The 12,774-nt window shown below is 49.0% G+C and overlaps 1 protein-coding gene across 1 annotated transcript in view; it reads right to left on the minus strand.

Annotated features, from left to right (window-relative positions):
- Positions 1-2,055: 2,055 nt before the first annotated feature.
- MYL3 (myosin light chain 3) overlaps positions 2,056-12,774 on the minus strand; it is a 14,722-nt gene continuing 4,003 nt past the window's right edge. The window contains exons 2-7 of the mRNA XM_042022314.1: positions 10,675-10,702; positions 6,845-6,994; positions 5,486-5,659; positions 4,586-4,663; positions 4,364-4,398; positions 2,056-2,742 (exon numbers count right to left, since the gene is read on the minus strand). Coding sequence (XP_041878248.1) covers positions 4,370-4,398; positions 4,586-4,663; positions 5,486-5,659; positions 6,845-6,994; positions 10,675-10,702 — 459 coding nt within the window. The 3' untranslated portion in view covers positions 2,056-2,742; positions 4,364-4,369. The remainder of the gene's footprint in view (positions 2,743-4,363; positions 4,399-4,585; positions 4,664-5,485; positions 5,660-6,844; positions 6,995-10,674; positions 10,703-12,774) is intronic.

Genomic DNA, 12,774 nt, shown 5'->3' on the forward strand with positions numbered 1-12,774 from the left:
TCCAGGGAAGTTGGGACGGGCTGAGCACGTTCCCCCCTGGCAACAATTCCCACCCCAACTGGAGCCAACCTGGCCCTGCTGGTGGCACTGGGGACAGGCTGGAAAAGCGTTTTTGGGATCCTCGGGAGCTGTTTTCCTTGGCTGTGCTGCCCTGGCTCCGGACACTTCCCGTCTTCCCGAGGTTTTGGTCATTTATGGATTATCTGTGTTGGAATTGAGGCTCCTCCCAGGAACTGGGGCTTGCTGGAGTCAGCAAAAGGGAAGGGAATGGAGGCAAAACCAGCCTGGAGGTCCCCGCTCCACAATCCAGCTCCTGGGAAGATTCCAGAGCCCCGTTATCCCAGAGCAGTTCCTGGGATAGATGGGATTTTACGGAATACAGGCAAGTTCTTTTTGTCACTTCGCTTTAAAGAAGGAGAGGTGGACAGAGCTGCATAAGGAACTTCAGGGAATCCCAGGAATTTCCGTGTTAACTAAAACTGGGAATTGAGCTCAAATCGCCGATTCCTGAAGAAGTTGTTTGGAGTTGTTTTATCCGCAGTGGAGGGGAACACAGGGATTCCAAGGGGTGATTAATCCCATCCTGAGTAAGAAAACATGGAAAACGGAACAGGTCAGCTGAGAAAAATTAATCCTGGAATCAGCTCTGGGAAAAAAACCCCTGCGGATTCTTTAGGAAGAAATTCGGGTTTAAAATCGGGGGAATTTTGGCAACAAAACTTTCCAAAAAAAAAAAAAAATTAATAAGAATTCCTCTGTCAGAGGAATAAAGATAAAAACATTTCAGGGAGATGCAGCTGGATTAATTAATTGATTAATTAATTAATTAAAAAGAGTTTCCCGAGGGATGAATGAATACATTAGGGGCAGAGGATTTTTAATTAAGCGTTAATTAAATTATTGATGGATTTATTTGTTAATTTCCTTGTGAATAGCACTGGAAAAACATTGAAATGCTCCCTTTCCTTTGGATGAAAAATTCCCAAGCTTCACTCCCAGCTGGAGTCCAGACTGGAAGGGGGTTAAGGAGAGGGCAGTGAAATTCCAGCCGAAATTCCTGGCTCCATCTTCATGCGGGAGTGGTGTGGCAATGGAAGCTCCTGCTGGAATGTGCTGGGTAATCCTGGCGGGAATTCAAACAGGCACCGGAATCCTCAAATAACCAAATCCTCGGGAATCCGGGAGCCGGGAGCAGCCCAGAGCCTGCCGGGCCTTGGGCAGCTGAGCCACAGCAGGTGGGAAATCACCTGGAAAATTCCTTATGGAGCCTCCCAAAGAGCCAGAGGCTGCTGCTGCGAGGGAAAGATCTTTGGGAAATTTGGCTTCTCTCATGGACACATCTCTTTGTCAAGGAGAGGTCTCTGGATATGAGGGGGTTTGGAATTTGGGGAATTTGGGGAAGGAAAAGGAAAGGAAAAGGAAAGGAAAAGGAAAGGAAAAGGAAAGGAAAAGGAAAGGAAAAGGAAAGGAAAAGGAAAGGAAAGGAAAAGGAAAGGAAAGGAAAGGAAAGGAAAGGAAAGGAAAGGAAAGGAAAGGAGAGGAATTCCTTATTTGTTCGGATCTGCTCTCCCTGCTGATTTTCCTTTCCGGTTATTCCCTGGCACATTCCGGGACACTTTGTGTATCCATGGAATTTGACCGTTTGTGTTCTCTTGTCCCTCCTCTGTGGGAATGACCTGACCTGCTCAGTTGTTCCCATCTGTTTTTATCCCAGAATTCCGATGTTCCACTGATCTTTCCTCCATTGAACTCGGATTTTCCATGTTTCAACAATCCCTCCTGCTCCTGGACTGCTGTGTATCCAGGTTCTTTGGCATTCCCTACAAAACTGTACCAGCTCCTGGCCTCTCCTTTTTCCATAGGATTTTTCCATAGCCCCAGAGGATTTTTTTTCCATTCTTTTTCAATTATTGTTCCCCAGAAACAAAGCTCTCTGAATCCGTGGGATTTTCCACGCTTCTCAACTTTCCTTGGCCTCTGCTGAGGCTTTTCCCAGGATTTCTTTCCCTTTTCCCCTTCCCTCCCACGGACCCAGAAACAATGAGGAAACAAAGACACGGAAAATCCCATTTTTTACTGCAAAAACTCCAGGACCAAGATGTGTTTATTAGAAGAACTTCCAATTTTCCTTTGGGGAAGACTTTTCCTTGTTTCCTAGGGAACGGATTGGAATGGGAAGGAATCCTCACGGAGAAAAGATGGAGTTTAGCAAATTTTGCATTCATTTGGGATTTTTCCTCTTAAATCCGTAGTTTTCCATCCTCCAAAGCAGAGAAAAAAGCATCAGCAAGGTTTTGTTTGTTGCTGATTTCTGGGAATTCGACAGTTTTCCCCTAAGGATGAAGGATATTCTTTGCGCGCCTGGGATTTATATTGGTATCCCATAAACACAGGGAAAAGGTGGAGTTTGGGATGGAAGAAGGGATCAATCATTTTTTTGATCGATTGAATCGAAAAAAATTCCTCCCTTTCCCTCAGTTTCATGTTCCTGTTTATATCCCGCATCCTAGAGAAATTCCCAGGGATTCATAGCTCACATTCCAGGTTTTTTCCATTGGATCTCCACAGGATCCACTCTTTTCCCATGGAGGAACAAGGCAAAACAAACAAAAATATCCAAAAAATAGGGATTTTGGTACATTTTGGAGCTCTGGAATGGGAATCTGGGCTGAAAAACGAGGAGAAATTCCAGCACATCGAAATCCAAGGCTGGCATCCGGCATTCCCGGCGCTTCCCTTATCCTGAAAGATAAAGATACTATCAAGAATTAGAGGAAAAAAGAAGGAACAAACAATTCCACCAGGAATCGCCCTCAGCAACGAGAGCTGCCAAAACACAGGGAATCATCCCAATCCCACAATCCCGTGATGGACAAAAACATGGGAAGCAATCCGTAACACCTGGAGCCAATCCAGGTAAGAAAATTCCATCTAAAATAGTCCCAATTCCCTCAGGAAATCAGGGAAAAGGAAAGGCACAATTTTATCCTGATATTAAGATTCTGCTTTGCCTTCCCTCCATCCCATGGGAATGGCCAGGATGGAGCCGCTCCTGCATTTTTGGGCCCAGCTCCGGATTTCCCCAGAATTCAGATCCTGTGGCAAAGGACCTTTGCTCTTTCCAGGGCGGACATTCCGTTTGTCTTTCCCTGAACATTCCAGCAGCCCCGCAGCAGGGGTGGAAGTGCCACCGCTGGATGACACCGTCGAGGCTCATTGGCAAATCCCAGGAATGTTGGTTTTCTGGGAATCACGAGCTCCCAGTTCCCTTTCCAAACCCATCGGAAGCAAAGACCCTCTGAGCTGCACTTCCCAATCCTGTTCCAGCTTCCCAGCTTCCCACCTTTCCATGCTCACTTGTCCTCTCCAGTGGCTGGCATTGGTTGAGGTGACTTTTCCCATTGGAATGGGAATTTCCCGTGGCAGTGGGTTGGGATAAGGACTGGAACAACAAGCAAGGATCGTGGATTGGGATTACACTGAGACTCCCGATCTTTGCTATCAAAAACTGGGAACCAGTTGGAAAAGTCCAAGTTTAAGGAAAGTTTTTCCTTAAGGAAAAAAAAAAGGATTCTAATAGGGAAAAAAATGGAAAAAAAGGGAAAAAGCCCCAAACCAAATCCAGGTTTTTTTTTAGCTTGTTTGTATTTTGTTAAGTTATATCTCGGAACAGAATTCCCAAAAAACCTGGACGTGACTCCTACTTAACCCAGAAACAAAAGTCGCCACAGCACAACCAGGTCAGCTCCAAAACCAAACCAAAGCCAGGCCTAAAAATAAACCAGAGCCGAGGGAAAAGACTAAAAACAAACACAGGAAAACCAAAGCATCCAGAGCAAATCTGAGAGCAGCTTTTCCCGGGATATCAGAAGAGATGGATTGGCCAACTCCATCCCCAAGTGCTGAGTAGGGATAAAAACCAGGGAATGCCCAATAAGGGTGGCGGGCACCTTTTCCAGTAAACCAGGGAGAAACCGTGCCCAGGAAATGCTGGAAACAAAGCCCAGCTCCTCTGTGAGGCTGAGACAGAGACGGCCTCGGCAGTGCTGTGGTTTGGATGTGTTGGACAAAGCCCGGCCTTTTCCAGGAAAACCAATCCATGGTCAGGAGACGGTGGCAGCCGGATTTATGGCAAACCCCTGATCGTCCTCCCAGTGCCGCATCATTCCTGATTCCTTCTTATCTCTTTTCCTTCTGGTTTTTTCCCCCTCTCTCATCAGCTCAATTGTATTTCCGTGCTTTTTTAGCAGTTTGGGAGCAGGGATTTGTTAATGCACGTGGAGAATATTTATCCCTGGAAGTTTCCAGTCAGTCCTAAAGGAATGAGGACTTGGAAGTCCAGGAGGAAGCAGAGGAGACTCACCTGGGCTCAGTTAGCCATGATGTGCTTCACAAAAGCTGGAAAAAGAGGGAAAGAAGGATCAGTTTTCCTGTGGAAAACATAATTAACCCTCTGTGGATGGGGTTTATCCGAAGAATTCTAGACTCTGAATTGGGCTAAAATTTGGAAAAGTTGCTCCAGATTTTCCATGGATTTAAACTTTCCTGGGAATATCTCAAGAAAGCCTTCAGGGGTCTCACCCACCTTCGTAGTTGATGCAGCCGTTGGCATCTTCCTGCCCAGCCATCAATTTATCCACTTCCTCCTCAGTCAGCCTCTCCCCTGCATGGAAAACAAAATCCCTGCATCAAAATCCTGGATTTTGGAATTTAGGAATCTCCTAAAGAGCACAAATGGGAGTGAGAGAGAAGAGGGGGAGGTTTTCTCCTGGGGGGGATTTGGGGTGCCAACCATGGGGAAAACTCCTTTTGGAGTTGCAAACTTGATCCAAATTCCAAACTTGATCCAAATCTGGATCCAAATTTGAGAGCAAATTTGATCCAAGATCCAGAAAGACAGGAAAAATATGGAAACCCTCCAGGTATTATGGTCACAACTCATTTTCCTAAGGATAAGCTCGGTCTAAGTGCCAGATTCTGAAGGTTTGGGTCAGTTTTAATCAAGTCCTGACTAAAAAACTCCCAGCAAAAATTCAGTTCCCCTCTGAGTTGGAGATTCCGGAAGATTCCAAGGTCAAATTTGGGATCTTTGAAATGAATCAGTGCTGGATTTAATTAAATTTTATTTTATTACTTCAACAGTTGGTGCCTATTGACTTGTAAGGCTTCGCTTTGGTGAAGCAGAACGGAGACAAACCAAGGGAATAGCTGGGATTGGAAATGTTGGGATGATTTATGGCGATGGAAATTTAATATTTGCTGGAGAAATCAAACATGAGAGGAAGGAGGGAGGGAGAGGAGAAGGGAGGCATGGAAGTGCAGGAAAAACAGGGACAAACAGAGGGAATAGTTGGGATTGGCAATGTTGGCATGATTTCATGGTGATAGGAACGAGATATTTAGAGGAGAAATAAAACAAGAAGGGAAAAGAAGGAGGGAGAGAGAAAGGCAAGGATGGAAATTCCCAAGGGAAGGTTTTCCTCACCCAGCGTGGCCAGGACGTGGCGGAGCTCGGCTCCCATGACTGTCCCGTTCCCCTCCTTGTCGAACACCCGGAGCCCTTCCACGAAATCCTCGTAGGTTCCGGTGTCCTTGGTCTTGGAGATGTGCTGGAGCATGGGCAGGAAGGTCTCAAAGTCGATCATCTTGGAGTTCATCTCTGGAAAACACAGGGGAATGGAAGCTTGGGGGGATTCTGGGAGAGTTGGGAATAACCGTGGGACATCCACCACGAGGGAAGGGCTGTGGTGATGAATCCCAGGTAAAGGGAGAGAAGAGCAGGGAAATGGAAGGTTTGTTGGGTTCTGGGAGAGGTGGGAATTAACCGTGGAATATCCAGTGTGAGGGCAGAAATGTGGGGATAAATGCTGGATAAAAGGGAGAGAAGAGCATGGAAATGGAAGGTTTGTTGGATTCTGGGAGAGTTGGGAATTAACTGTGGAATATCCACCACGAGGGCAGGGCTGTGGTGATGAATCCCAGGTAAAGGGAGAGAAAAGCATGGAAGTGGAAGTTTGGGTGGATTCTGGGAGAGTTGGGAATCAACCGTTGGATATCCACTCTGAGGGCGGAAATGTGGGGATAAATGCTGGATAAAAGGGAGAGAAGAGCATGGAAATGGAAGTTTGGGTGGATTCTGGGAGAGTTGGGAATCAACTGTTGGATATCCGCTCTGAGGGCGGAAATGTGGGGATAAATGCTGGATAAAAGGGAGAGAAGAGCATGGAAATGGAAGGTTTGTTGGATTCTGGGAGAGTTGGGAATTAACTGTGGAATATCCACCACGAGGGCAGGGCTGTGGTGATGAATCCCAGGTAAAGGGAGAGAAGAGCATGGAAATGGAAGCTTGGGTGGATTCTGGGAGAGGTGGGAATTAACCGTGGGATATCCGCAATGAGGGCAGAAATGTGGTCAGGGATATTGGATAAAAGGGAGAGAAGAGCATGGAAACACGGAATGCAGCAGGATGTCGCTGCAGTCGTTACAGGCCTTCCCACCCATCTGTGTCCTTACATCCAGGTTATCCCTTTGTTTCTCTGGATGTGTTGGAAATATCTGTGTTTTTAGGAAAAACACGTGAATTCCTCCATAAAAGCAATTTTAAAAGGCAAAAATGCGTCCTTTTAAAACACATTGATGCCCAGGGCCATGAAATTAATTAATTCCCCTCAATCCAGGATGATTTTCTTCACTACCAGACCAATTTTTCCTCCTTTTCTGCTGGAGATTTCGGAGGCTGCTCCGTATCCTGAGTTGCTCCTCAATTAGAAGACGGAGACCTCACCTACTCCAGGAATAATTCTGGGAGTGTCCTTTCCCAAAACACACGGAGGAGGCCACCAACCTTCAGGTTTGGGTCTGCCGAGCAATTTCATGACCTCGGCCTGGGTCGGGTTCTGCCCCAGAGCTCTCAGGACGTCTCCGCACTGAGCGTAGGTGATTTTCATCTCCGACTTGGGGGTCCGGTCGAAGAGGGAAAACGCTTCCTTAAATTCTGGAAGGGGAAAAAAGTCAGGAGAAATTCGTTCCATGTGCGCTCAGATGAAGATAAACCTCAGCCTTTCCCTCGCTAACTCTGCCTGACCCTTTCATTTTGTGGTTTGGGAAACATTCGGGCGAGCTTTGTTATCTCTGATGTTTGTGTTCCTCCTTCCCTGCATTTTCCGGTTCCACTGGGGGATGGAATCGGAGAGGTCAAATGCTTCTCCCGTGGTATTTCCGTCTCACTGAACATCGGGAAGTGTGGAAAACAGGAGAAATGGTTGGCCCTGGGAGCTCTCCAGCTCCTCCGGAGCACTCAGGAAGGCCCAGGATTCAACAGCAGCTCTGCTCATGGGAAAACCGGATCTTGGATTAAACATTGGATACTTCGAGAGCACGGACCCAGCCCCTGGAGCTCCAGGAGCACCTCTATGAGCTGGAAATGAGCCAGGAAAAACTACTGGGATTGTCACCTAACAAGCAGTTTATTGTGGGGGAGGGTGAAGGTGCATGGTAAACCTCATCCCAGAATCCCAGAACGGGTCAGGCTGGAAGGGACCACAGTGGGCACGTGGTGCCACCTCCCTGCTCCAGCAGGGCCATCCCAGAGCTCAGGGCACGGGATTACATCCTGACAGCTCTGGAATATCCCCGTGAGGAGACCCCACAGCCCCTCTGGTCTCTGCTCAGGGCCGGGCCCTGCCCAGGGCAGCAGTTCTGCCTCCTGTGCAGGTGGAACTCCCTGCGCTCAGGCCCTGCCCGTGGCTCTGGTGCCGCTGCCGGGCCCCGGAGCAGAGCCCGGGCCCTGCCCTGAGCCCTCCCTGCAGCCAGGGACAGCCAGGGCTGAGGGCCCCTCTCAGCTGGGGCTCCTCTCGAGGCTGAGCAGCCCCGGCTCCCTCAGCCTGTCCTGGGCACGGAGCTGCCCCAGGCCCTTCCTCAGCTGCGCAGCCTCCGCCGGCCCCGCTCCAGGAGCTCCCTGTCCCTGCTGTGCTGAGGAGCCAGAGCTGGGCACGGCACTCCAGAGGTGCCTCCAGGGCAGGATCTGGAGGACAGGGTTTGCTGTTCCCTCAGGAACTGGGAACAGGCCGGATCGTTCCCTCCAGAGGTTTCCCATCTCCCTAAATTGAGTCCCTCACTACTGGGAGCAGCAGGATCCTGCTAAGAGCATTCCCACGGGAGAAGTTCCCCTTTCCACCCCTAATTTCACAGGGATGTGGTGCGTGGGGACATTGGATGGTGTTGGACTTGGCAGTGCTGGGGTAAGGGTTGGGCTCAATGGTCTTAAAGACCTTTTCCAAATGGAATGATCCTGGGATTTTAATGGAGTCAGTGCAGGATCCAGCACAGACTCCCCCAGCCACTCCAGTTCCTCGGGCTCTCCTTTCCCTGCTGGAATTGCAGAGTCAGAGGAGCATCCCAGGGAACAAGAGCCAGTAACAATCTGTTATCCTTTACTGTTATCCTTTAACTTCATCCTTTAACCTTTAACTTCATCCTTTATCCTTTAACTTCATCCTTTATCCTTTAATTTTATCCTTTATCCTTGAACTTTATCCTTAATCCTTTAGCTTCAGTGTTATCCTTGACTTCCCAGTGCACCATCCACAACTGATCACAGAAATCCCTTTGGCTTTAAATCCCCGAATCCCTGGATCTGCCCCTTGTCCTGCTGTTACTTTTCCACCCATATTTCTCTCCTACTTTTCCAAACTCTGGGAGATTATCCTCTTTTCCCGTAATCCCGACTCGTTCAACCATTCAGCCACGCACTCTGCACCTCAGGTTTTCTTCATCTTCCCCAATTCCTCCTCTTCATTCCACCTCCCTCTTTTTCCCTTTCTTTTCCTTTGCTTCTTTCCCTCTGTCCTTCCTTCTTTGAGTTTTGCTGGATTTTCCTCTCCTCCTTTCTCCCTCCCTTCCCATTTTGATCATTCCACTCCAATTTTCCTTATTTCCTTCTTTATCCAACACTTCCAAACAACGCTGAACCTTCTCATTTGGAACTAATTAACATTCCCTTGTTTTCTTCTTTCCACTCTCCTCTTTCCTCCTCTCCCTGCCTCTCTCTCCTGGATTTTCCCTCCTGTCCCTGGGCAGAGCCCCGATCCCTTTCCGGCCCCTCATTCCAGCAGAGGGCAATCGTGGATTTTCCTGGGCTCCTTGCTGGCAGTGGAAGGGGGCAGAGACCCCTTCCCAGCCTCTTTCCTGGGGCTCTCCCAGCCGAGGTGGATGAGGAACAATGGGAAATATTCCCACCTCCCTGAGCTCCTCATCCATCACCCCTCTCCTGCTCCCTGGGACCAAGTGCTGAGCACCGTCTCCTGAACATTCCCCATCCAGCAGAGTTCCTGACAGCTCAGATTTCCAAAGGTGGTTTTTTTTCTCCCTTCTATTTTAGTCTTTTCATTTGCATTTGCTGACTCCATGCAATTCCCATCCAAGCACCAAAACCGCCTCGGTGCCCTTTGCCCTCGCTCTGGCCAGGAACCCTCTGGCAGGAGCAAGGGATATTTTCAGATTCCTAATTACTGCCTCTCTGCCCACCTGGAACAGCTCCTATTCCCCCTTTTCCAGCAATTTTGGGAGCTGAGGAGGCCCAAATCCAGGATTATAAATAGACTTTGCCACAAGGGATGGGTTTCACTCGTGGCCGAGGAGCAGGACACGTAGACATGGGGGTGTTCCACAAAGCTGCACCACAAACCGTCCGTTCTTCTCCCGGAGCGACATTCTGGGGACCAACAGACCCAGGAATCCTTTCAGGGAATCCTTTGCTCCACACAATCTTTTCCTTAGCCAAAAGAAGGAATCTGGGGCGTTTTAAAAGCCCTCAGGGTGCTGCGGCTTCTGTTTCTCCTCCAGCACCTCAATCCAGAACCAGCTGCCAGAACCCCAGCCCCTGGCCATAGACCAGGAATATCCAACCCAGAGGGTGGAATTCCTGCTGCCTTGGGATCAGCTGACAAATTGGGAAGCATCCAATCTTCCTGAGACCCCTGGATCCTCCTCGGCTCAGCAGGGAGAGCCCAAGGGAGGTGACAATTAAACATCTCTCTGATGGATTGATTTTTCCCTGTTCTAATTAACCCCTTCCCTTAATCCCAGCTTTTAGAGGCTCTCCCAAGGGTTTAAAGGCCAAAGCCAAATCCTGCCAGATGTTTGATTCCATCCATCAATTATCCCATAAAAGCCAGGCTGATTTTTGAGGAAAAAGGGGACAGCTGCAGTCCCAGTGTTCCCAGGACTTCAGGCCGGAGGGTTTGGGATCAGTTTCTTGGGCTGGGACAAAGGGTTTGGAAATTAATGCTGATGTTTGGCTTTGAAAGGATAAAGAAATTCCATGCCTGGCATTATTTGCTGGATTTGGGAGAGCTGGAACACATCAAATTCTGATGGAAGGCAGGAAAAAGTTCTCTGAAGCAGAGCTGGGGGATTTTCCTTTGAAAAGATTGGTATTTGTGTTTTTTCCTACAGAAAACCCTTTATTTGGGCTGTTCTGGGGGTGTAACTCCTGGAAATGGGACATGAATTCCCTGCTTTTCTTTAGGAGGGAAGGATTTGGAGGAGGAGCGAAGGAAAAGCCAGGAATTAAAGCTCAGCCTTCCCAAAGTTGTTCCAATGTCCCAGCCCTGCTCATCCCAGAATCTCCCAGGGATGGATTTACTAAGCCCAGAAGAGAAAAATCTTCCTCACCTTCGATCTGGTCAGGGCTGAACTCCACCTGGGAGAGACAAAAACCAGATAAGAGAACTGAATCAGATAAGAAGAAATTGGTTTAGTCTCAGTTTTACGATCCAGGGGGGCTCGGAGGTCCATGGAACATTCCCCTCCCACTGTCCCAGGTTTCTCCAAGCCCCATCCAACCTGCTCTTGGCCACTTGGTCACAGGGGAGGCTCAGGTTGGATACTGGGAAAAAATCTTCCCAGAAAAGGCTCTCCAGGCCCGGCCCAGCTGCCCAGGGCAGAGGTGGAGGCCCCATTCCTGGCGGGATTTAAGATCCATGTGGATGTGGCACCTGGGGACCATCCAATGATGGCCTTGGCAGTGCTGGATTTGTTGTTGGATTTGAAGATCTTCGAGGACTTTTCCACCCTAATTGAGTCCGTGGCTCTACGTTCCGCTTTTCCTTGGAAGAACACTAGGATTGCTTCCCTTGGGATTTTATCCGGCACTTCCGAAGAATCCCTTTTTCCCTGGCAGTTTTTCCATTGGGAACAGAGGTTTTAAAGCCAGGACATTCCCATCCAAGCATCCCTCTCCCCAAGGCTCCCAGCAGTGGGGGGGGGGGGGTTTGGTTCAAAATCCATATCCAGACAGAGCAATTCCCGTTTTTGTCCTGCCCTGACGTGTGGACAACGCTACACATTCCGTGAGGATATCAGACATCCAAACCAAACCTTTCCGTGAGGGTTATTCCAGCTTTCCTCACCTCCAGCAGTCCTGGCTTTAGGGAATCATCACCTGATGGCATCAGCTGGATCCTGATGCCGCTGGATTCTTTGCCTCGTTTTGTCCCAGAGGCTCCGCGAGGGATGAACTCCCCCCCTTGGCCTTGCTGGCGTCATTCACAGCTTCCAATCCCCTGGAATTTTTATCAATCCCAATAAACCCCATCACTCCACACTAAGCCAGGCATGGCTAAGCCTGACATCAGCCCTATTAATAAATCCGTTGTCACCCAGCAGTCAAGAGCTGAGCCGGGGAAAAGGATTGAGACAATGGAGCCCTTCCAGGAGAGGAACAACATTCCCGGTTTTTCCCAGGACTCTGAGGAATCCGGGGATGAACAGCAGGATTTTCACTTGGCCGTGGCGGGGATAGTTTGGGAGGAAGAGGAGGTTGGATTTTTGGGTCTTTTATTGATTTATTTTGTTGGGTTTGGGTTTTTTTTGGGGGGGGGGGATTGTCTGGTCGGGTTTTTCTGTTGTTGTTGTTTTGGGCTTTTTTATTGTTCCCTTGGGACACGGATTCCGGAGGCAGAAATGCAGGAGCTGGAAAGCGGCCAGGAAAACCATCAGGATGAGGATGGTGGGGTTGAGGTTACATTTGGATTTCACCCTCACGTGGGGATTTTTCTTCCACTAAAACCTTTTAAATCCTATGAATACACAACATTCCCATCACCCCCTCCCCCCCCCCCCATCGCTTTCCAGAGTAATTATGACGGATATAAACTCTTCCAGTGGCCTGGGATGAACATCGATCCTGTCTCCAACAGCTCCAGCCCTCCGAAGGAAAGGGGAGTAAAACCAGAAATCAACCCTTAATTCCAGCCTGAATTCCAGAGAGAAATATTTCAGGATTAGGAAAATGAAGCAAATCTTTGTCAAGGTCGGGCCAAGGTTGCTGCTGCATAAAACCCCCCCAAATGATTCCTTATTTTCTGTCTGCTCTTAAAATTGCAGAGGGCAGGGATGGATGGGAGATTGGGAATTGCTGGCTGGGAGGGTGGGCAGGGGCTGGGCTGGAATTGCCAGAGCAGCTGTGGCTGCCCCTGGATCCCTGGCAGTGCCCAAGGCCAGGCTGGACATTGGGGCTGGGAGCAGCCTGGGATAGTGGGAGGTGTCCCTGCCCATCCAGGGGGTGGGAATGGGATGATCCTTAAGGTCCTTTCCAACCCAAACCATTCCTACATTTTATACCTGCAGGTTCACTTTGCCCTTTGCAGGAGGTTTTTCCAAGCACATGGAATTCCGAGCACCCTCAGGCTGAACCAGAGCCCTGCAAAGAGGTTCCCATCCCATCCCATCCCATCCCATCCCATCCCATCCCATCCCATCCCATCCCATCCC

This window comes from Corvus kubaryi, unplaced genomic scaffold (genome assembly GCF_017639235.1).
Source record: "Corvus kubaryi isolate FWS band 111438036 unplaced genomic scaffold, C.kubaryi_AGA036_p1.0 37193, whole genome shotgun sequence".
NCBI classification, from domain to species: Eukaryota; Metazoa; Chordata; class Aves; order Passeriformes; family Corvidae; genus Corvus; species Corvus kubaryi.